Source organism: Mobula hypostoma, chromosome 16 (assembly GCF_963921235.1).
Source record: "Mobula hypostoma chromosome 16, sMobHyp1.1, whole genome shotgun sequence".
Lineage (NCBI taxonomy): Eukaryota > Metazoa > Chordata > Chondrichthyes > Myliobatiformes > Myliobatidae > Mobula > Mobula hypostoma.
The window spans coordinates 24,516,549-24,541,917 of record NC_086112.1 but is presented as its reverse complement, the minus strand read 5'-3'; the positions used below and the strand labels follow the sequence as shown (position 1 = coordinate 24,541,917).

Below are 25,369 nucleotides of genomic sequence, written 5' to 3'. Positions count from 1 at the left end.
GTTAGACTGGCTTCTTGGTTTCCATGTACCACTATGGATTTGTGATCTTTCTATTTAAAAATTACAATACATTTAAATAAAAAAAACATTTTTAATTGAAACGAGCATCTCACAAAATTCAGAAAAGCCACCTTTTTATCCATTAAATCTGAAAAATTTATTCGGTATACTCCCATTTGTGTCTCAACATAAACATTTGTCAGATAAAACTCCCGCCCCCCAATATTTATATTTTTCAATAACATCCATTCATTGTTTATATTTCCTGTAATTCTTAGGGTAGGGGTTACCCTAAGAATTATTGTGACCATATAAAAAAATTGACCAATTACATCTACATTTCATTTTCTAGAAAGAAAATTTGGCACAGTGTCTCATGGCAAAAAGAATGGCAGGTTAGTCTGGATGATTTTTTTAAGTGATAAATTATTAAAAATATTTAAAAAACAGAACGTGTTAGAAATCTGAAATTAAAAATGAAAATACCAGAGATCCTTAACAGGTCAGACAGCATCTGTGTAAAGAGAAATGATTAACCTTTTCTGTTTAAAGTAGTAGAGAAGATGGGAGGAGCAATGGATAAGACAATGTAAAAAGGTGAGTCCAGAAATGCCAGGGGATAAGCTATACAAGTACTATGATCTATAGGAAAAATGGAGGTCCTTAGATGATGATGATAATACAAACCCCATTTCCAAAAAGGTTGGGATATTTTCCAAAATGCAATAAAAACAAAAACCTGTGATATGTTAATTCACGTGAACCTTTATTTAACTGACAAAAGTACAAAGAAGAGATTTTCAATAGCTTTACTGACCAACTTAATTGTATTTTGTAAACATACACAAATTTAGAATTTGATGGCTGCAACACACTCAACAAAAGTTGGGACAGAGGCATGTTTACCATTGTGTTACATCATCTTTCCTTTTAATAACACTTTTTAATAGTTTTGGAACTGAGGATACTAATTGTAGTAGATTTGCAATTGGAAATTTTGTCCATTCTTGCTTGATATAAGATTTCAGCTGCTCAACAGTCCGTGGTCCCTGTTGTCTGATTCTCCTCTTCAAGATACGCCTTACATTTTCAATAGGAGATAGATCTGGACTGGCAGCAGGCCAGTCAAGCACATGCACTCTGTGTCTACAAAGCCACGCTGTTGTAGCCCGTGCAGAATGTGGTCTGGCATTGTTCTGCTGAAATAAGCCGAAGAGACGTCACCTTGATGGCAACATATGCCTCTCTAAAATCCTAATATACGCCTCAGAATCAATGGTACCTTCACATACATGCAACTCACCCATGCCGTGAGCACTGATGCACCCCTATACCTTCACAGATGCTGGCTTTTGCACCTTTTGGATGTTTTCATCTTTGGCACGGAGAACTCGACACCTGTTTTTTTCCGAAAACTAGCTGAAATGTGGACTCATCTGACCACAGTACACAGTTTCACAGTCTTTCGGTCCATCTGAGATGAGCTCGGACCCAGAGAACTCGCCGGCGTTTCTGCATAGAGTTGATATATGGCTTCCTCCTTGCGTAATACAGTTTCAAGTTGCATTTCTGGATGCAGCGACGGACTGTGTTGAGTGACAATGGTTTTCCAAAGTACTCCCAAGCCCAGGTGGCTATAATTGTCACAGTAGCATGACGGTTTCTTAGGTAGTGCCGCCTGAGGGCTCGAAGATCACGCACATTCAACAGTGGTTTCCGACCTTGCCCTTTACGCACTGAGATGTCTCTGAATTCTCTGTATCATTCACAATATTATGTACTGTAGATGTTGAAAGACCTAAATTCTCTGCAATCTTGAGTTGAGAAATGTTCCTTTTGAACTGACTAACAATTCTCTCACAAATTTTGGCACAAAAAGGGTGAGCCACGACTCATCCTTGCTTGCAAAGACTGAGCCTTTGATGGACGCTACTTTTATACCCAGTCATGATACCTCACCTGCTACTAATTAGCCTGCTTAATGTGGAGTCTTCCAAACCGATGTTACTTGAATATTCTGTGCCCTTTTCAATCTTATTTTAACTCTGTCCCAACTTTTGTTGAGTGTGTTGCAGCCATCAAATTCTAAATTTGTGTATGTTTACAAAACAGTTGGTCAGTAAAACTATTGAAAACCTTTTCTTTGTACTTTTGTCAGTTAAATAAAGGTTCACGTGAATTAACATATCGCAGATTTTTGTTTTTATTGCATTTTGGAAAATATCCCAACTTTTCTGGAAATGGAGTTTGTAGAAGCAAAGCAGCAAAATGCATTGTAAATAGCAAGGTTATGGGACATAACATGGTAAAATGCATTAAGGACTAAAGATGGATTAGGGAGTCATGAAAAAAACAATTTCAAACTGCAGAGAGGGGAAAGAGTTTGTTGATGGAATCCAGCAGAAATTGAAGGATGACAATTTGAATTCAGAGACTGTTGTGGGGTGCAAGGTGATAATTCTCTTGTGCAATATAGTCAACTCTCATAGTCCCTCTGAAATCATCTAAGTTGTTCAGCTCTATCAAGTTAAATAAAGATTAGGCATACCAAATCCAGCCCAGTTGATTTTCCAGAGTTATCCTGGAGGCTCATGTAAATTAGGAGAGTTTACTATACTTCTTTGTAGTTCAGATGGAACTGAGAGGTCTTTCATATGAAGAAAGACTGGATGAACTGGGCTTGTACTCGTTGGAATTTAGAAGATTGAGGGGGGATCTGATTGAAACGTATAAGATCCTAAAGGGATTGGACAAGCTAGATGCGGGAAGATTGTTCCCGATGTTGGGGAGGTCCAGAACGAGGGGTCACAGTTTGAGGATAGAGGGGAAGCCTTTTAGGACCGAGATTAGGAAAAACTTCTTCACACAGAGAGTGGTGTATCTGTGGAATTCTCTGCCACAGCAAACTGTTGAGGCCAGTTCATTGGCTATGTTTAAGAGGGAGTTAGATATGGCCCTTGTGGCTACAGGGGTCAGGGGGTATGGAGGGAAGGCTGGGTTCTGAGTTGGATGATCAGCCATGATCATAATAAATGGCGGTGCAGGCTCGAAGGGCCGAATGGCCTACTCCTGCACCTATTTTCTATGTTTCTATGTTTCTATGAGAGACTAAGACACAATCAACTGCAGATCTTGGAACCTCCAGAAACAAACAATGTACGGTTTTGACCTGAATTGTTGCCAATTCCTTTTCCTCTTGCAGATGCTACTCAGCCTGCTGAGTTCCTCCAGCAGATTGTTTCTTGAACTGAACAAGTGACTTTCCTCCGAAATAGCAAGCAAACCTCTTCACCCTGGGTCTGGAAATAGACCACGCTAAAACACGAAGTTTCCTAACATGTGAACCTGTTTTTATTTTGAATAAGAATTCAGTGGGTGCATGGTCACCATTATTAATTTATTTTAAAAATGCTTATATTTTTAATTAACTGAATACAAATTCACAAAATTCCACAATGGAGTCTGAACTCTTGATATCTAGTTCATTTATGCAGATTTGGAAATCACTTGTCACTTGCCTGGTGCATGTGTAACCATCTCCATTGGTAATCAAGACTTCCAACAGAAAATGAGGATCTCAAAACATTACTGAATCAAAACAGAATCAAATGTTATTAAAAGTATTTATTCTAGATACAAGTTTTTTTTGCAAAATAACAAGTATTATAAATGTCTCTTCATATAAATAAATGCAGAGTTTGTACAATTCTATATAAAACAAATTGTTTTACATTTTACAGGAACTAGGAAAACTAAAAATTATAAACATACAACAGGAGTTATCAACCATCACACCTTCAAAGACCAGAGGTGCTCAAATTCTCAGAAGTTAATTCAAACAAAATCAAAACAAACTAATATGTTGTACATGCCAGCATTTAGACATTTTACATGTAAATGCAATTAAAATAATTTTGTTACAAAACAATTAAATTAATAAGTCATTCAAATTGTTATACATATTTGACATCCTGACTTATGGCATTCCTTTTATTCTGCCCCGTGTCCAGCTCTAAACAAAGTGCCAACCTACTGAACTGGCATAATAACAAAATGCATAATAAATAAAACCTGGAATGGAATGTATTAATTTACTAGCACATCTCAATCCCCTTACCATTTAGTTTCAGATTTGATGAGTAGTAGACTGGGAATGGATGGTTAGTTATGCAATGTCACTGCACTGAAACCTGATAAAAGGCAGTAGCACACATTCAATTGATAAAATCAAAGATGGAATTCACTTTGGACTGCCTCATTTCATGGTTTCTGATATTACTGGAGAGCAGTAACTGCTTTCTACATGTAACTGAACAAAGTTAAATCTGAAATATGAATTTTGCTCAGGGAATAAATAATTTCTTGTAATGTTAACTCACATTCTATTTTTAGTATAAATAACTGAAGTTTCTTTTGCTGTAATTTACAAATAATTAAAATATTTTCTTAAAAAAAACAATTTTTAAACACAGGAAGAAATTCTGGATAATTATTACACAGAAGTGAAAAAAAAATTGTTGCATGCACTCACCTTGGGGTGATTTTTCAAATAGTCTATTTCATATAACACTGATCATTTAGATTGGTCAATAAGGAAAACAACTAAAACAAATAACTTTTGACCCCATGTTTACAACCTGGACCATTCAACAATCTTTAATTCTAAAATTCCCACTTATCTTGCAGCGATTCTAAATTTGCTTTAAATTTCTGAACATATATGTTTATTCTTATGACAAATAACTCATTGAGAAGGAATGACATATTACTTGCAGAAAGAGAATTGACATGTAAAGTATACCTTTAAAATAATTATTGCTTAAATATGACTTAGAACTATATTTTATATCTTATTATTGAAGATAACCTTTTCTCATCTGCATCTCATAACAAGGTAAGCACACTAGACTGTACTGTGGTGGAGAGATGCATACACAAACTTGTAGTATGTATATATTTTTAAACACTATACTGTGACAATTCATCTCCTAACTTGTCCAAATTGATATTAAAAATGATGTAATATTTGAGTATGATTTGAAGACCAAGATGCTAAAAATTGCTGTCCCAAAGTAAAGGAGTTCAAATATCAAAGTTAGCAAAGTCATGCAAGTCCTTTTTCACCTTAGATGTTTGATATCAAAAGACACCATCTTCAAACTAGGGTTATGCCCTAATTGGATAATACCAGAGACTGCAGAAGTACACCATCTATAATACATTTTGAGAGGTCAAAAATAATAAAATAAATGCAAGTCAATTACTCAGTGAAGGAACTTTACCTGGGAGTGAACTGGTCCTTACATTAGTAACAATGGCATGTAGTGAAACAGTTTTAATATCTTGGAACATACTTCTAAAAGATTAGCAATTTTGTCCAAAAGTAATTCAAATGCAGCCTGTTTAGGTCGCAGCACTTAATATTACTTAAAAGAAACACTGACCTTCTTCTGGTCCAGTGCAACAATCAGGAAATCTAGAGTTCTTTTGGATTGGATAATTAAATCACTTGTTTTCTACCTAAAAAATATCCTGCCAGCTTGAAATTCTATAAAGAGGAGAAGCCTCCTGCAGATGAACCAAATCATATCTTCTTACTTAGCAAGAAAGATTCCTTAATCAGGTGATCAAAGGTAATTGATTAATGTTTAAGAAAACATTGACACAACTAATCCAATGGAATAGAGAAAAAAAAGCTACTTGAAGTTGTCTAGAAATTATCTGCTATAAAGCTGGAAAGAAGGGTCTTGTAGTTATGTAAGCGGTACCCTAAAAGAAAAAAGCCCACTGCTTTTTTCATCTGCATAGTTAAATATACTCATCTTACAAAAAGTTATCGAATTAAAACATCATTTTTATTAATTTTGCATGTGTATTAATTACACCAATTTGGCCAATTCTGGCAATTTTTGTCAAAGTTTTGAATTATTTTGATTCAATATTCAAATATCCAAACCTCAAGTCATCTGTGCCCAAGGCAAAATTAATTGTAACAAAAGGATTGCTTGAATAAAGTTGAATATAACAATTGATTATAACAAATTCAATTGTCACTGAAGTAAAAGATTAGGAATGATATTGCTATAGTTCATTCTGTAAGTATCTATTGATATTTGCCTAATTAAATATTGCACTATGGTGTGGTACATTAAAATCTATTCAAACCTTCAAAGAATTAAATAAATTTGTCTCATAAGGATTAGAACAATTGTTTCAGTTAATTTATCAAATATGCTGTTTTGTATCAATATTAAACTAAACAGTTAGGTAATAGTCTTCACAAGAATTATTTAAAAGGTATCAGTTTTGCATTTAAAATGTAAACCATATATATATAATGAGGATGGCTTTTTTCTTAAACGGCATATAATTTTCAAAAGATTAAATGCAACACTGAGAACTGAAAGATCATCAGCAGCATCCACTAAATGCTCAAACTCTCAAGATACAGTTCTTTGCCTAATTGGTACAAACTGCTGATAAAATAAGCTGCTTTCAAAGAAAATTCTGGACACCCATTTGCCATATTCATACATTAAAATATGCGTGTTTCTACTAAGATGCAAAAGTGTTCTACAGGCACATCTAGGAAGTGATTTATTGGTGTTAGATGCCATGTGTGACATTTTTTGGAAAATTCAGTTTCTCCATAAATATTATGCTGGTGCTTCACATGTGACAGTTGGGTGAATTCAGATGTGAAAAAGGTGCCAAATACTACTTTTATCTTCAGGTGTCTTCTGAATTAATGCAGTGGATCATTTACAACATCCCGCTATCTGTACAGTTTTTTTAAAGTGAAGTCTCATTTGTTTGTGGTCTAGAGTTTTCTTCTTCAAGCAGCGCAATTCTTTGCTTTAGCATTCTCACTTGTGTCTCATGTCTCTCCACCATGGCCATCATTTGTGCTTCCAGTTTCTTCAGTTTGTTTTGATGTTTCTTCTTTGCCTTCTCATACGCTGCCACTAAGTTACTGTAAGTGTCAACGACATACACAAGATATGATCAAAACATTGTTAGACTACTAAGGTTTGGATAGTTGCATAGATTTCACATCACTGTTTTCCACTTCCACACCAGAAGGCAGATTACTTATGTTGCTACATTACAATAAAAGTGAAACAATAAATCTTGATGTTATGAGTAATTAAAAAATAAATATTCTTTTAATGGATTTTTTCTAAATGCTGTACTTAAAGAAAAATTGTTGGAAAAAAAATCTTGAACTCAAGCTACGTCACAGAAGGAAATTGTGCAATTGGGGCAGTACAAATAGATACTTAATAAATAATAAATATTTTAAATTACTTTTTTTCTTAAATGTACCAAATGGTCAAAGTAATTTAAAAGCAGTGGAATAGCATTTGGCAGCTGTAGGGGGTACAGAACAGGGTCTCAGCCTCAAGATACACTGTCTAAGGTCCAGATGGTGCTCTCAGTCTGCTCCACACCATGGGACAGCTATGACAGAGACCTGGATGATGATTGGACCCCCAGGGCCATGGGAATAGCAGACAGGATGAGTTTAGGGAGCATGCCTCTTCCAGCTTATTGGCTCTATAATTCTCACACCAAGATGTCAAAACTGATCCAGCTCTGAAAGTGTGCAGAGTCTGTGTAGAATAGATTTCTGCAATATGGAAGAAAGATATGGTAAAAAAAAACACGCAATTTGTCAACCCTGATCTTTCTTAGGCTATTCATGATTTCCATTTCTTGACGTGAAAATCAAAAGCCTACAAAGGGAAGTGACCTCTATTTACAACAAATTTTATATTGTAATTTCAAATCACACACCTGTTCGCTCGTTTGAGATCATTAACAAACTCTGCAGACTGTTGATGTCGCACTTCACTGCTTTTTGTCATTCTTTCTAAAGCAGTTACCAGTTCCTGCACACGAGATTTCAGTTTTTTCTCTCTATATTTGCCAAAGACAATTCAGGATTAAACAATAGCAAATTTGGTAAAGTAGAAGATAATTCAATCTATCGTATGTAAACTGTTTGTTCCCCAACAGGAAGCCTACTTATTCTTGTACTTCCCTTGAACTCTGGTGTTACTTTTCCTAATGCTAATCTAATTTCTTCTTAAATTGTCTTAAAATGACTTTTAATAATATGTAGTGAAGGGTTCTGCAGATTTTCAGTGTAAAGTTAAATCGGTCATGCAATAGAGTTAGAGCTACAATACAAAAACAAACCTTCAGCCCAACTTGACCATGCCAATCAAGGTGCTTGCTGAGCTAGTACCATAGCAGGAAGTAGCATTTGGGCTATATCCCTCCAAACCTCTACTATCCATAAACCTGACCAAGCATCTTTTAAATACTGTAATTCTATCTGCCTCTACCACTTCCATTGACAGCTCATTCCATATACCCATACACTGTGTTGCAAACATGGCCTGCAGGTTCCTTATAAATCTTTCTCCTTTCACCTTAAACCTAACCCCTCTAATTTTAGGCTCTCTCACCCTGGGGAAGACTTACCTATACCCCAGGATTTTATAAACCTCCATAAGGTCACCCCTTCAACTCATTTTTGCCTCGTCTGACCCACCCCCTCTTTATAATTCAAGCTTTCCAGTCCCGGTAACATCCTTGTGCATCTTTTCCGGACATTTCCTTTTTTTATTACAACAATCCAAAAATAGCCAAGACGAATATTCAAGTTTATTTGGATACTCTGGTAGTTTGAGTATTTTAATTGTGTTTTTTTGTTTAATATGGTAAAAAAAGAAAAAACACAAGAATTGTACATGGATAAAGAAGAGAAAATCTGCAGATGCTGTAAATCCAAGCAACACACAAAATGCTGAAGGAACTCAGCAAGCCAGGCAGCCTCTATGGAAAAGAGTCAATGTTTGAGGCTGAGATCCTTTATCAGAACTGAAGGATTTTGTGCGTGTTGCTTATATTTCCAGCATCTGCGGATTTTCTAATCCAAAGTGATTTACACTCTTTTTGCCTCATATCTTCTTACTTCAAATAATTATCCACCTTTCATACATTCTTTGTGTGTCATATTCTAAATCATTTTCATATAAATTCCTTTCAGTCATAATTTTTCTGTTCTTCCTAGTAAACCACTCAGTTTAAAATCTGTTAAATGCCATTTGTATTTACTTTAGCAGAAACAATACCAGAATCATAGATCTTTTCTCACAATTACTTGTTTCAAGTCCCAGCTAACATCTGGTAATTAACATTGGTGGAGACACAAGACTGGTTTCAACTATTTTCATTGTCCTTTAGGCTAAGAAAGAAAAACTACCCAAATATAATCTTTCAGGGATTATATAAATTGCTTTACACATTTTCTTCTCTGCTATGTACTTGTGCTCTGATTTAATGAATGGCCCAGAATCTTGCCTTCTTCACATTGTAAGAATATTGGGATCCCTACTCTTTTGACATTTTCATTGATGATTATTTCTAGTTACACATACTTTCAAAGTTTGCACAACACAGAAATAAGAAACCAGGAAGGAGAATAATGATTTACTTTGGTGGAATGAATGGGGACACCCAAAAATAACAAGATGCATTATTTTTAAGAGGATCCAAAAACAAGGAAATCCAGAAGAACTTTTACAGTCTTTAAAAATGCCACAAATAATTGAGAACATAAATCCTTTGGCTTTATAGATAGAAGCATGGATTACAAAGGAAAGGGTCTTCGTGTGGCAAAGATTTTACTTTTGTATAAATTTTAGCATGCTATTGAAAAATCTAATGTGGATTTCATTTTTGGCCAAAAATCTTGACTTTTCTTTTCCATCATTTATTTCTTTCATGCAATTATTGCATCAAATTAATAAGGGAAGTTAAACTTACTACAGAATGGTAGGCTAGGAGCAGTCCTCTTTACTAAGCTGTATACAAATTACATGGCAAAGAATAATGGTACCAAAGTAATTTAAAATTATATATTTAACTCATGACAAAATTTGATCATGGCTCACTATAACATATGCGCAAAATGTTTAGAATTTCTGAATTAAGGCTTCTTATGAAAACACCACTCACCGTCTCAATCCATTTGTTAGCTCAACTGCAAGCTCACTGTCATTGTATGTTCTGATTTCAGCTAGTGATAAAGCATGTGTTACTTCATCGCCACAATCCTGAAATATTAGAAAGAATCAAATTACACAGAAATTATACATCCTCTGGGATATAAATGGAGAATTCATTATATTGAATCTACATATGTATACTTAATTTAACATGCAAGAAATCAACAAAGAAGGGAGACAACATTCCACGTGAAAAGATTAACAGGCAATAAAAATATCAAAATGTTTCACTGGCTCTCAATCAATTTACATTGTGTCACGTTCATAAATATTTTACCATGAAAAAGTGGTGATATCTTGAATACACTTTACAATTCAATGTTTTTTATGAATTAGTATGGCAATCAAGGTTTATACATTTGACTGAATCTTAAGTCAGTTCAAGTGAATTATACCATATCAAACCTCAGCCGTGATTGCTCGATATTGGTTGGGTCACTGAAGTAACCCTTGACATGGCAGCTAATGTCGCAGAATTTGCTGGGATTACTGGCAGTGCTGCATAAATTACTGGCAATTATCCACGCAGGAATACAAAAATCCTGATATTGCCATTGAAGTTCTTAAAGCCATTCCTCCACCTAGAATCTAACAATGTAGCAGGAAATAGGTGAGATTCTTCAGTATTTACGACATGGGAATCTGCTTTTGGAACTATTCCCAAGTTAGACCTAGTACAGAAATTTTGTGTACATTCATTTGAATAGTAAACTGATGCCTACAGAAAGAATTGGAAGAATAAAAATACCTTTTCCTTTAAACTTCCTGTTTCCAATGTTTTAATTATTTGAAGAACTTTCATGAATTTTAAATAAACACAAGAGGTTCTGCAGATTCCGGAAGTCCAGGGTAAACACACAAAAAATGCTGGAGGAATTCCGCAGGTCAGAAGAAGAATATGGAGAGGAATACAGCCAATGTTTCAGGCTGTATTCATCAAAGTATCTTGGCACAAAATATCAGCTCTTTATTCCTCTCTGTAGACGCTGCCTGATCTGCTGAGCTTCTTCAACATTTTGTTATTGTTACTATGTATTTTAAATGATATTTTTCCTTCTCAAGTTTAATGACATTTTAATGCCTATTTTTTAATGTAACTGAATGTAGCATTTAACAACTGTCAGCTATGGCCAGAGTTTGTTCTAGCCACCAATGCTTCCCAGTTCTGTATTATGAGCTGCATGGCTTAGATTCAGAATGGTCTTGCAATGAGATACCCATAAGGAATTGTATCAGCTAAGTTCAGGACAATGAGAATGTGAGCAGTCAATGAGGGCAGCAAAATCATCACCAATGCAAGGAGAACCACATCTCCTTCCTTAACAAAAGGCTCGGCAGAGGATGTACTTCTTGCGGCAGTTGATAAAATTCCACCTTCCCCAGAATATACTGGTGCAATTCTACACTACCATCACAGAGAGCATCCTCACGTCAGCCATTACTGTCTGCTGCAGCATTTTCGTACAATATATGAAAACTACAGTGTACTGTCAAGTCAATTGAAAAGGTCATTAGCCACAGTCTACCATAACTGCAAAACTAGTATGTGTCCAAGACAAAGAAGCAGGCAGAAAAAAAATCATTGTAGATACCAGCCACCCAGCAAACTGCCCTTTCTAAAATCTCCCTTCCAGAAAGCACTATAGGACTATTAAAACAAAAACTGCACACCACCTTAAAAGTTTGTTCCCTTGGACAGCTAATCTGATCAGCCATTTGAGTTAGCCACCACCACCACCCCTCTATCAATCACTGCACTGTAAACGCTTTAAACTACTTTTTATAATGCTGTTTACATTGTAAATACATGATGATACTTATGCACAATTTATTCCATATCCGTACTTCAACCTTAAGTTTATTTTTATATAATTCTTTATGTCGTGACAACACACCACAGAAAATTCCTAATACATAGAAATGTATATGGCAAATAAAGTTGTACATCAAGGATCGATGTACATACAAAATTGCAGTGGCTCAAGAACTGAACCCTATGAAATGCAAATGTACATCTACCTAAAATTCTAATAACAGCAATATCTCAAATCTCCAGTTTCTGTTCTGTACCAATTCTGTATTTATGCTGACACTGCCACTGCTTGTGTAAAGGTCAGAAATGCAGCTGGGCTTGAAACTGGATGCCACAAATAGATCGTGAACAGCAAAGGTTAGGAATTAAGAATGTTTGAAAAAGGAGTAGACTATTCAACCCTCAGATAAATCCCTTTCAGCCCTATAGTCTCATGTAAGCTTCATCTTCATTCACAACTAAGAGTGTAATAAAGTATGGTGTCAAAGTTACTATAAATACACAGGAAGCAAATAAAGCACCTTTACAGGATCTCTGAATGCTGAACCAATGATTCAACTTACTCCCAGAGGGGATGCACAATTGATCATGCAAAGAATTTCAGCAAGCACAAAACCTGCAGAGCTTAAAACCAAGTCTGAGACAGATGGGAAGAGATTATAGGAAACTATATGAGGGGTGACTGAAACATGTAATGTATTTAAATAGCAAAGATAAAAAAAATCTGGGAGCATGGAGCAGTATGGTTGGCCATCTTTTGAGATATAATTATTTATCTCAATACTAATTAAAATATTAAAGACTGTGTTACAGCAATAATTACTTGCATTTCTATAATACACTTGCTGATGCATTTTTCTTATATAATTTGGGCAAAGCTGTCATGTGTTTATGTGACAGGAAGTAAAGGGAAGACAAATGTGAAAAGTAACTTCCAATGGAAGAGAGAAAATGGAAGCACCTTGGAATTATACTTAATAATTACGAGAAAAGGAGAGGTGGCAATTGAGGAAAATATTACAGTGAGTATCAGCAATTCAGATTAAGCTCTCAGTCTCTAGTTTTTTAAGTGGCTATTGAATGATCCCCTAATACAAGATGGAATTCGACCTCAAAATCTACCCTGTTATGAATTTGTAACCACATCTAAAAATATAACACTTTATTCTTCATTCTGTTATTGTTTTCCCTTGTACTAACTCAATACATTGATGGCATGTAAAACAAACTTTTTCCCTGTACCACAATACGAGACAATAATAAATCAGTTTACAAATTTACCATCTATGTTACATCATGTTTCTTGCACTGAATTTAATGGATAATGGTGAAATTTATTTTTACTTGTTTATCTTTTCCTCCACTGCTGGTTGAGCTGAGAGATCGCATCCGTTGTTCCTTTTGCTCTTCAACCTCTGATTTCAGGTGCTCAATATGCACCAGATAGGCTTGTTCCTGGGCTTCTCGTGTGCTGAGCTTCAATTCAAGCGCTTTCTTCTCCTTCTCCATTAAATAAAGTTGGGCTTTGAGTTCTGCCATTTCCTCCTTCAGATTACAGAAATATTCAGTTTCAAAAGTTTCAATATTTTTAAATATTATGAAAATATATCAGCAGTTGTAAAATGTATCATTAAGAATTATCAAATCTCAGGTCTACATTATTATCAAATAAAATACTTAATGTCACTAGAGAAAAGAGGCTTTTAAGTAGCTAAAGTGTGTCCATTGGTACAGGAAATAAAAACCTGCCCGAGAGCTTTGACACCTTCCAATGATCTTGCTCAGCTTTTCCAGCTATAAAGATAGTTATAATAATTTAAGTATGTCTGATATGCAGTCATTTCAAAAATGATTAAATATAATTAGCTAATTGGGAAGTCTTTGCAAGATGAAGTGCCACTGGTGGCTCCAGTGGCACAGACAAAGTACTTGGTGCCTCAAATCAGTCAAAACTTGGGAGTTTTGTATTTAATGTATGGAGAGAAATCTTAATACACCAGAAAATATGGTATTACAAGTTTTCTTTACATACACAAATAAAAACGCCACAATACCATCAAAATATTGAATTAGCTTGAGGCTTTTCAAGTTAATATTGAATTAACTTGAGACTGATCAGAATCAAAAATTTGGCCTCTGTGTCAATGACAGTTGAAAAACTATCTGAACAAATTGCATTTCTCGCCTCTCAGCGTATAACCTTGAAGATAAACACTCTCCCTTCCACGATACACCATATCCTACCAATTCCAACTACCAATCTCAACCCGTCTGGCTAAAATATTCTTTCCTCATCTCTTCATCTTTTAATTGTAAATCAATGCCCTAGTCATTGATTTTTGTTAATGAATACAGTAAGTTCCCAAATGTGCAATCATAAATCTTCACTTTGTCAAAGAAACAATTCCAGTCATTTTTTCAAATTAAATTTCTGCAGCCCTAGCTATATTTTCAAATTTCTCCTGTAACCCGAGTATCATAATTAATATCATAATATAATAATAATGGCTCCATCTGTCTAAGTAGACAATGGTTGTGCCTGTTCCGGGGCGCAGACATGGGCAATGAATATGGAGATCCTGGGCTGCCCAGACATCAAGATCCCCCTCTCGGCCTCACGGATGTGGTCCAAAGGAATGCGAAGCAGTACATTTGACACCAGCTTGGCTGCAGGAGCTGCCGGGAGGTGACATGATACGTCATCCAACCGCCTTAGGGGCTCCACTCCGGATTTGTGTAGGGTTTACTCCTTAGCCTTCTCTTCTCCCGAAGATACCCACAAGGCAGTGGGATCTGTAACCCTGGATAGGGGCCCATACCGGGTACTGTCAGCCGGAGCCAGCTGAGCCCGGGACTGTGTAAGGCAGGGTCGTCACGCCCTGTAGTAGTGACATATGGAGCCACTACCCACTACCGACTAAAATCATATCGCCACTATATTACGGAAACCAACTATGGATTGTATGACAATTTTGCCAACATCTCTATTCTCTGAAAGAAGATCCTGATCTTAGAGCTTTCCATTCATTTGTTTTCATTTTATTCAAACTATGGACCAAAGCTTTCTGTCAGGAACAAGCAGCCCATGCTCATTGTGTCCAATGTGGAAAGTACAAATGTTTCTTTGAATATTCCTATCTCAAAGGGTTCCACTATTGTCATATAAGTTTGCTAGACTAGACCTCGACAACTAAATGAAATCAAACACAGTCTACGCCATATTCCCAGGCTTAGCCCAACATTAACTGGAATGTTTTTAAACATCGTGACATTCAGAAACACTTGAACTGTTAAAAGTCGAACAAGTAAAAAGATTACTGATTATAAACTTGTAACGTCCTGGGAAAGGCTTCACTGCTAATGTAATGGTTTCTCTGTAGCAGCAATGTGTTTGGGTTATGACTGGAGATAAAGGGGGCTTTGGAACATGCAGTGTCCAATGAGGGGAGGTTCTTCTTTCTTGTGTGCCCAAGAACAAGGTATTCATGCGCTTTTGTTCGGCGGAAGATGAGAGAGAGAAAATGCCAGAACAGAGAGGTCGTAGACTGCAGGACTGAGAGGATGTGGAATGGGGTCGGGAGTCGACAATACCTGGGGGAAATCAATGGAGAACAAACGGTGGGAAAATCATGAGCTCCAACGTGTGCATTATACTGTTTCATTAAAATGGGCCCTTTTCTTTTTGTTTTCTTTTCTAACCCTCTAGTCAAATTAAGAATTATAAAGCTAAATCATTTAATTGCATATGGTGTACTATTTGTTATTCCATTGTGCTGCACGCAGCATCCACACAAACGAGACTTCACAAGTTTGGCGGGCCAAAAAGCGTCTTCCCCGACACTAAAGCCGCAGACCGAACCTAGGGTTACAATTGTGGGGGTATCGTTCCGGGACTGATTTCGTTGGATGCTGATGCTTTGTCTCGACGTGCGCATGAAGGGCTGGATTGGGATGAAGAGTGGGAGAGTGCTCCTGCCCCGGGGGTAAAAGTCACGTGTCATTTTGCCATCATGGTGAAGGCGAAAGGAAGGCAAGGGCAGGATCAAATGCTAGATCAATTGGGAGCTTCTGATGACGCCATTCCACAATTTTACTGTAACCTGACTGCTCTGAGGACAAACCAGTTACTGGAATTCAGTTCTGGGGAAGTGGCAGCTGTTCAGTGAGATGACCCAGGCATCAGCACCGTTTGGTCAGCAGTCGAAAAGGGAGACATGACTCAGACAGAGAAGACAAAACACATTGCAGTGCCTCCATTACTGAAAGAATGGCCCAGGTTGGAGTTGCCAAACCAGATCCTATACCAGGTCGTCACCTCCGGACTGACCTTGGCGTTCCCAGCTGGTTCTGCCTGAGAAGTATCAGAGGATTGTGTTGAAGTCACTTCCTGATGATTCTGGACATTTGGGACTTGAAAAGACCTATGGATTGCTCAGAGACTGGTTCTACTGGCCCCAAATGAAGCTGGAGGTCGAGGAATACTGAAAGTCATGCATTCGATGCATTCGGCGGAAGATGCTGCCTACGTGGACAGCTCCCTTGTCCCACTGGCAGAGTGCAGGGCCCCTTGACCTGGTGTGTATGGATTTTCTGTCAGTACAGCCAGATGCCAGCAACATGGCGAATGTCTTAGTCATCATGGATCACTACACCCAATATGCGCAAGCTTTCCCTACCAAGGACCAGAGGGCGACCACGGTGGCCAAAATGTTGTGGAGAAGTATTTCGATTATTATGGCCTCCCCAGGTGGGTACACAATGATCAGGGATGGGATTTCAACAGTAGGCTCATCCATGAGTTACTGGGCATGCTTGGAATCAAGAAGTTGAGGACCACTCCCTATCATCCACAGGGTGATCCCCAGCCCGAGAGGTTTAATCAGACCTTGCTAGACGTGCTCAGGACCTTGGAGATCAGCAAGAAGAGCAGGTGGAGTCAACATATTGGACATCTGGTCCACTGCTACAACCGTACCCGAAATGAAGCTACCGGATACTTTACCATATTGCCTAATGTTTGGTCACGAGGCGAGGTTGCCCATCAACCTTTGTTTTGGGACTGACAAGGGCGACCTACCAGCGAAGACTTATCTGAAGTATGTGTCTGATATGAGAAGGGAGCTGAAAAGGGCTTATGAATTAGCTGGGGTCGCAGCTTCAAGCAGGATCAAGGAAATAAGAGAGGTATGATCAAAAGGTGAGGTTCTCCCAACTCCTGCCAGGAGACCGAGTCCTCATGAGGAATTTGGGGCTACCTGGGAAGCACAAGTTGGCTGACCACTGGGCAGCTATGCCCTATGTGGAGGAGTCAGATGCCAAATGTACCAGTTTTCCAGGTGAAACCAGAGGGTGGGAATGAGCCTGTCAAGATACTCCAACAGAACCACCTTCTGCCTTTGGGACAAGAGGTGCAGGTTGACCCAGAGCTTGACCTGGAGCCTACACCTAGTAAGAGGACTCTGCGGCGACACGGGGGGTCTGCAGGACCAACAGCTGGGCCCCACCCTTGAGTGGGATACTGATTCGGAGAATGAGGATATGGATGTGTGGTATATACTGCCTTTTGCTAACCCCCACTGATTGAGGAAGAGACCCCCAACCCTTCTCACGCTGAGTCAAGTGAAATCGGGGGGCTATCTGTGGACAGCCTGGGTTGCAGCTGGACACTGCAAGGGATGGAGCAGGGCTTAGCCAGGGAGTTAGAAGGGTCTGAGTTGCAGGTGGGCCCAAGTAATAGGCTGGGGGAGGCCTTGCCAGGTAGAGGAGGTATGGAGGTCTCACTGAATCAGGAGACCACCGGATAGGCTGGCCTATGTAGCACCGGGGGAACACAGTGTGGCCCCTACCACTGTGAGGAGCTATGTCACTGCCTTTTACACCTGGGTTGGACTTTGTGTTTTGCAGGAAGGGTTGGCAAGTTATCTCAAAGTCATGAGGACATGACTAAATTTGGTGGGGGGGGAGAGTGTAACGCCCTGGGAAAGGTTTCACTGCTAATGTAATGATTTCTCTGCAGCAGCAGTGTGTTTGGGTTATGATTGAAGAAAACGGGGCTTTAGAATGTGTGAAGTCCAATGAGGGGAGGTTCTTCTTTTTTGTGTGCCCAACAGCGAGGTATTCACAGGCTTTTGTTTGGCGGAAGATGGAGAGAGAAGATGCTAGAACGGAGAGGTCGTAGACTGCAGGACTGAGTGGGCAGAGAATGGGGTTGGGAGTTGATGATGCCTGGGGGAAATTGATGGAGAACAAATGGCCGAGAAAATTGTGAGCTCCAACATGAGCATTAGACTGTTTCATTAAAACGGGCCCTTTTCTTTTTGTTTTCTTTACTAACCCTCTAGTTAAATTAATTATAAAGCTAAATCATTTAATTGCATATGGTGTACTGTTTGTTACTCCGTGGTACTGATTTATAACCGGAGAAAACATCACGCAGCATCCACACAAAGGAGACTTCACAAGTTTGGCGGGCTGATGAGTGTCTTCCCCTAGACTAATGCCACCGACCAAACCTAGGGTTACACACTAAATCAATTAAACAAGAACAAGTTTAAATAATTATAAAGCATTATTTCAAAATATTTAATTACCTAATATTTGCTTCCTCTTAACTGTTCATCTCCATTCTGATAAATAAAGTCACCGTTCTTATGCTAGGGTCTATAAAAATGTGACAGGAAATCTGTCCAATGAACCTCTATATGCTAAAGTCCTAAACTTAATAGATTTTGGATGAGAAACCTGTCAATACTTTCCACTTCAGAGTACCCAAGGGCTCCAATGGTGACAGCTTGATTGCTGAGATTATCAGGCAGTTACACCGAAGAATTGGCACAGAACATGGCAGCCTATTTGTTTCAATGGAAATTTTACAACGCTGGGAAAAAATTTTAAGAACTAGGCAAATTATTTTGCGTTTATTTGGTTATTTTGCTTGTTGATAATTATTTAAATGTTTAGTTTTTTATCACTGTACTTTCTCTTATTTTAGAGAGATAAATAATTATAGTATTTGAATGCCACTGAATGTTAGGGATCTTCATGAAAGTTCCAAAAGATAACTTCCACAGACAGGGAGCTGGAGACTACCTTTGTCTTCAATTGAAAGTTTCTCAGCAGCTTCTTGGTGATTTTCTAACTCATTCACCTGACCCATAAATACATTGGCTCCTGGTAACATATTAGGTCATTTTCAATCAAATCCAAGATGTCCTTGGCCTTGCACATCCGAGTTAATTTAGTATAGAACAGTTATCCCACAGGCAGTGCAGGTGGCAGACCCCAATCAGCAAAATCTGGGTCAATGGAACATTAGCTTCCTAAATTATATTTCAACAACAGCTTCTAAATGTCATTAAAACTAAACTTCTCAAAATGTGTGATCCTTACTCACCTTCATGGCCATAAGTTCTTGCATTAGAACTGCATTCTCTAAATCAAGTCGTTGGCCATCTCCCCGTGTTTTCACATCGTAACTAAGTGGATCAATATGAACACTTTCTAACTCTAACATAGTTAGCTTGACTGCTGCTTTGTCATTCTTTAGCTGTTGAACATAATCCTTCAACCTCTGTTCATCTTCTTTTGTAAATTCTGTATCACAGCTACTAGCAGTTGAACTTGTAGTACTGAAGAGTCAAAAACAATAATGGATCAGTAATATTTTGAAATAAAATTATTCATATACACCATTTCATAGCTATTTTTCTAAATAAAGCAATAAGACTATCGAACAGTCACCTACTACAATTACATGGACTTTTAACTTCACAGTCTACCTTGTTATGGCCTTACACCTTATTTCTGCCGAACTGCACTTTCTCTTAACTGTAACACTTCATTCTGTATTCTGTTATTGCTTTCTTTTGTACTAACCTCACTGAAATGAAACAATTTGCATGGATGGCATGCAAAAAGTTTTTCCACTCTATCTCAATATGTATGACAATAAACCAATTTACCAAATATTAAATTCCAAGAGCAAACATTATTGCACAATGGAGCAAACTTTAATCCCTGTTAAATTGTATTTTGTGTACAATAAAAATGTAGTTATACCTCCTAACAAGTTAATCCTTTTCACAATTCCAGCAATATTTTCTACTTCTGAGGCATGTTTATTTAGGAGGGATATAAAGGGTCTCCGCCCGAAACGTCGACTGTACCTCTTCCTACAGATGCTGCCTGGCCTGCTGCGTTCACCAGCAACTTTTGTGTGTGCTGCTCGTGTTTGCATTATCATAACTTCTTGTCTTTCACGTATAAGTGTTCAAATTTTCAGTAAGGCCAAGCAAATCTTATCCAGGGTTATTGGAATCAAATAGCATTTACCCAAATTTTGAATTTAACAAAGCAGTGCAGAGATAAGAAACACACACAAAATGCTGGTGGAACGCGGCAGGCCAGGCAGCATCTATAGGAAGAGGTACAGTTGACGTTTCGGGCCGAGACCCTTCGTCAGGACTAACTGAAAGAAGAGATAGTAAGAGATTTGAAAGTTCTGGATCTCTTTATTGCTAAATTTTTTTTTACTTATCTCCATCCCTCCCCCTCCTGTCTTCTCCTAGCATTTCGGATCTCCCCCTCCCCCTCCCAAATCTCTTACTATCTCTTCTTTCAGTTAGTCCTGACGAAGGGTCTGGGCCTGAAATGTCGACTGTACCTCTTCCTATAGATGCTGCCTGGCCTGCTGCGATCCATCAGCATTTTGTGTGTGTTGCTTGAATTTCCAGCATCTGAAGATTTCCTCGTGTTTGCAGAGATAAGAAATTGTGTTTACTTTCTTATGTAATAACAAAATAAATGCTATCCGCTTGATCATTGTACTCATTGTGAAATCCAGATATTGCCATGGACTGTATTTATTACAGGGCATTCAGGCAATTGTGGTCCACAGAAACTATTTTATCGATCTCTTGTAACACAGAAATTAATGAATGTATCTTTGGGGGAATTACAAATTTTAATTAATAAGAGTCCATATGCAACCAAAGCAAAGTTATAAAACTGAACTATTCACCTTGTGTGACTGTGAGACGAGAGACTTTCCCAGGGCTGTATGTTACATCCTGTAACAGTGCATGCTCCACCGCAGCTACCATCAAGTTTCATAAGTAGTGCCTTTGCAGCATTTTCTGCTGTTTTCCTGCAGTCATGTGCTCTCTTTAACATCATTGTTTTGTTTTCTTCACCTTTTTGATCGCCTGTGATAACATGACGTTTACATTTTTAATGACATTATGGAGAAAGTATCCAAGTTCCACACAATTAAGATCAAGACCCAAAGTAAAATCCTGGATTAAAAGTGGAGAATACTGAAACTATTATTTTCGGTCCTTGCCTCCATGCCCACCTTCATCAACAGCAACTGTTTGGAACAATGCAAAACCTTTGCATTGTTGGTGTCATATTTGACCCCACTTTGAATTTTGAACCAGATGGAGATCATCATTTTTAGACCAATAATTTCCATTTAAAACATCGCCCAGCTCCAACACTGGTCTTTTTCTCATCAGCTCCTAAAGCTCTTACTGTTACCTTTAAGTATTTCTCTTCTAATGTCTTCCTGCCAAACACTCTTACACTTGAAAAATTTTAATTGCTTTGCCATTGATCATCTGGCTTCCAGCTGTAAATGTCTCAAGACCCAGAATTCTCTCCCTAAATTTATCTGCTTCAGTAATTCACTGTCTCTCTTTGGGGCATTCCTTAAACTTACTTGTGTTTTAGCAAACTACCCACAGAATCCTGATGTTCCCAGCTGTCAAATATTCTTCAAAACACAACACGATGAACAGTCATGGAACATTTTACTATCATACTGCCTCCAGTAAATACACTTGTTGATTAATCTACTGAATGCACAAACACACCTCTAACTAAATATGTTAAAATTCAAGTTGGCCAGTTAATGAACAGAAGCCAACCTGGTAGCATTGTTATAATGCTTGAGAAGCAGTAATGCACAAAAAAAAACATTCTTTCTTAACTGGTCTGTGCTCCAACTGATCCCAAGTGTCAAAAGCATTTTGGATCTTGGGATACATTAATCCAGTAACTATTTCTGCAAAATTGTGCAAATGGTGAATTCTATTTTGTACTTGAGCAATATTTTTGCTGAAGGTATTAGTTGAGGGAAATTTAGTTCATTTAATGGTAAAAGCCACTCTCCATCTCATCTTTCTTCTCTTTCATCAACTACCAAATACCTCAAACATCATTTAGTGATTCACATTTTAAGCCATTGCTGCTTAGGCCAGCATTTAAAAGACCATTTCCCAGTTAATTGCTGGCATGGAGCGCTTCACCTGCCAAGTTGCAAAGGGAATTGAATATTGAGCAATCATCAGTAAAAATTTCAACTTGTGACCTTTGACATAAATGCTATTACAAAAAAAGCACAGCAGTGCCTCTATTCCTTCAAAGTTTGCGAAGATTTGGCATGACATCTAAAACTTTGACAAACTTCTAAAGATGTGCGGGGGAGAGTATATTGACTAGTTGAATCACAAATCACGGTTGAATTCCTGGTATGGAAACACCAATGCCCTTCAGCATAAAATCCTACAAATATTATTGGATACATCCCAGTCTTTCATGAGTAAAGCCCTCCCTACCACTGAGCATTACGGGAAAGCAGCATCCATAATCAAAGGCCCCATCATCCACGCATGCTCTCTTCTTGCTGCTGCCATAAGGAGCCTCAGGATCCATATCACCAGGCTCAGGAACAGCTATTACCCCTCAACCATCAGGCTTTTGAACCAGAGAAGACAACTTCACTTGCCCCATCACTGAACTGTTCCTGCAGCCTCTGGATTTACCTTCAAGGAGTCTGCATCTCATGTTCTCAATTTCTATTGGTTATTTATTTGTTGTTGTTATTATTATTATTTTCTTTTTGTATCTGCACAGCTGTTTGCACACTGATTGTTTGTCCGTCTTGTTGGGTGCGGTCCAGATTCTATTGTGATTCTGGATTTACTGTGTATGCCCGCAAGAAAATGAATCTCAGAGTTGTATAAAGTCACATATATGTACTTTGATAATAAGTTTACTTGGAACTTTAATCTGTGAAGGAATAGCTGAAAACAGGAAGTTATATCATGTGCCTGGGACCTTTGATCTCCAACTACTACCATAACTATCTTCCTTTAAACGTGACTTCAAACCGTGATGTTTTCCCCTTGATACACATCAGCCTCAGTTTCATCACAGGATATCTCAATGCCACATTCAATCAAGTGTTGCCTCACCAAATACATTCTGTGTTTTTCCTATTTTCATTGCTTTTTCAGCTGAGGGAGAACAGCTGATGTTTTTAAAATCAGATGGTTTCCTTACTTATGCTTGACCTGATACTGAAGACTTCATTTTACCCAAGGTAAATGTGAAGATGTCCAGGCTGCTCCCTCATTTGTACACCACTTAGATACCATTTATGGTGAGTCAGTGAAGCTAACTGAGTAAGGTTTAGTTCTATTTGTACAACTAAGTGAGGCTGTTCAATTTGACTTTGCAAAGTTGACTGGATTTGGCCACATCCAAATTCAAGGATAAGTTGTTGCTGAGTACACACAACGCAGGGACATAACAAAATGTGACAAGAAAGCAATGATAATCAATACATTATAGGTGTAACGACGCAATCAGAAATCGGCACTGATCTGGGCTGACAATTACGTGTCCGGCGGCACCTAATTAATTAGCATGTTTATTTCGGCTTTTTTCTTAAAGATGTGCTGTGTGCGTCCCAGCTACCGCTGCACCCCTGCACGCTTCGCGGACCGGTATTGGTTGGTGTCCCGGAGGGTGGGGGCCACTGCACCACCCCAACCTGCGACGACTCAGCCTAACACACTATCATCAGTGTGCTCAGCGCTGTCCCGATTCCGGTAAGTGATACTACACTGTACATACATTATTTCTAGTTTATATAGGCTGTGTATTTTTACGTGTTATTTGGTACGATTTGGCAGCTTCATAGCTTAAAGGTTACTGGAGAGAGTGTTTTGCCAACAGCCTAAACAGCGCTAGTGAGATTTTCGCTACGGAGAACAGTGCAGTAATGATTGTGGAAAAGTATTTCTACTTTATATAGGATAACAAATACCTGGGGATACAAATTGACAATGAACTGGACTGGTCAAAGAACACTGAGGCTGCGTACAAGAAGGGTCAGAGCCATCTCTATTTGCTGAGGAGACTGAGGTCCTTTAACATCTGCCGAACGATGCTGAGAATGTTCTACGAGTCTGTGGTGGCCAGTGCGATCATGTTTGCTGTTGTGTGCTGGGGCAGCAGGCTGAGGGTAGCAGACACCAACAGAATTAACAAACTCATTCGTAAGGCCAGTGAAGTTGTGGAGATGGAACTGGACTCTCTGACGGTGGTGTCTGAAAAGAGGACGCTGTCCAAGTTGCATGCCTTCTTGGACAATGTCTCCCATAATGTACTGGGTGGGCACAGGAGTACATTCAGCCAGAGACTCATTCCACCGAGATGCAACACAGAGCGTCATAGAAAGTCATTCCTGCCTGTGGCCATCAAACTTTACAACTCCTCCCTTGGAGGGTCAGACACCCTGAGCCAACAGGCTGGTCCTGGACTTATTTCCTGGCATAATTTACATATTACTATTTAATTATTTATGGTGCAATTGTAGCAAAAACCAATTTCCCCCGAGATCAATAAAGTATGATTATGACTATGACTATAGGCTATGTATTTATCATATCATTCCTGCTTTTACTATATGTTACTGTTATTTTAGGTTTTATGTGTTATTTGGCATGGTTTGGTAGGTTATTTTTGGGTCTGTGAATGCTCACAAAATTTTCCCATATAAATAAATGGTAATTGCTTCTTCGCTTTACGACATTTCGGTTTACGAACTGTTTCATAGGAACACTCTACCTTCGGATGGCGGGGGAAACCTGTACTTTTGTACTCACCAACTGATCCAACACCTGCAGCCCTGAATTGGCCCAAAATGAGTCCTTGTTCACTCTCTGCTAGTGCCAATAGCAATTCATATGCTTCTATGCACTGTTCACTTAGAATACAAGCAAATTAGGTGAAAATAAGTAACTATATTTAATAACATGAAGTTATGCTAACATTATATGTTCAAAAAACAGTATGACACAAGATTCAAGATTATTTAATATAATTTCCAGTACACATGTAAAGTAGTATGAAATAATTGTTACTTCTGATCTGACGCAGCACAAAAAATGAGATAAAGATGCAATAATAATAATAATAATAATAATAAATATAAACACAGGATAGCTCTATACAAAAAATTTTATGTCCATAAAGTGGTGCTAGGCACATAAGGTGACTGGGAGCGTGGAGGGAGGGGATGGTGGGTGGAGGTGTGATCAGCCTTACTGCTTGAACAAATATATATATAGTATATATTTTATAGCTTTCAACTTCCATTGGTAATTGTTACGATGAGCTTAATTTTGCA

The 25,369-nt window shown here is 38.1% G+C and overlaps 1 protein-coding gene across 4 annotated transcripts in view; it reads right to left on the bottom strand.

The window, feature by feature from the left end:
• Positions 1-3,626: 3,626 nt before the first annotated feature.
• mcc (MCC regulator of WNT signaling pathway) overlaps positions 3,627-25,369 on the bottom strand; it is a 132,241-nt gene continuing 110,498 nt past the window's right edge. For all 4 annotated transcript variants that reach the window (XM_063069162.1, XM_063069163.1, XM_063069164.1 and 1 more), the window contains 7 exons: positions 24,846-24,946; positions 20,912-21,095; positions 19,286-19,520; positions 13,237-13,437; positions 10,030-10,127; positions 7,798-7,920; positions 3,627-6,973 (listed from right to left, as the gene is read on the bottom strand). In XM_063069162.1, coding sequence (XP_062925232.1) covers positions 6,793-6,973; positions 7,798-7,920; positions 10,030-10,127; positions 13,237-13,437; positions 19,286-19,520; positions 20,912-21,095; positions 24,846-24,946 — 1,123 coding nt within the window. In that variant the 3' untranslated portion in view covers positions 3,627-6,792. The remainder of the gene's footprint in view (positions 6,974-7,797; positions 7,921-10,029; positions 10,128-13,236; positions 13,438-19,285; positions 19,521-20,911; positions 21,096-24,845; positions 24,947-25,369) is intronic.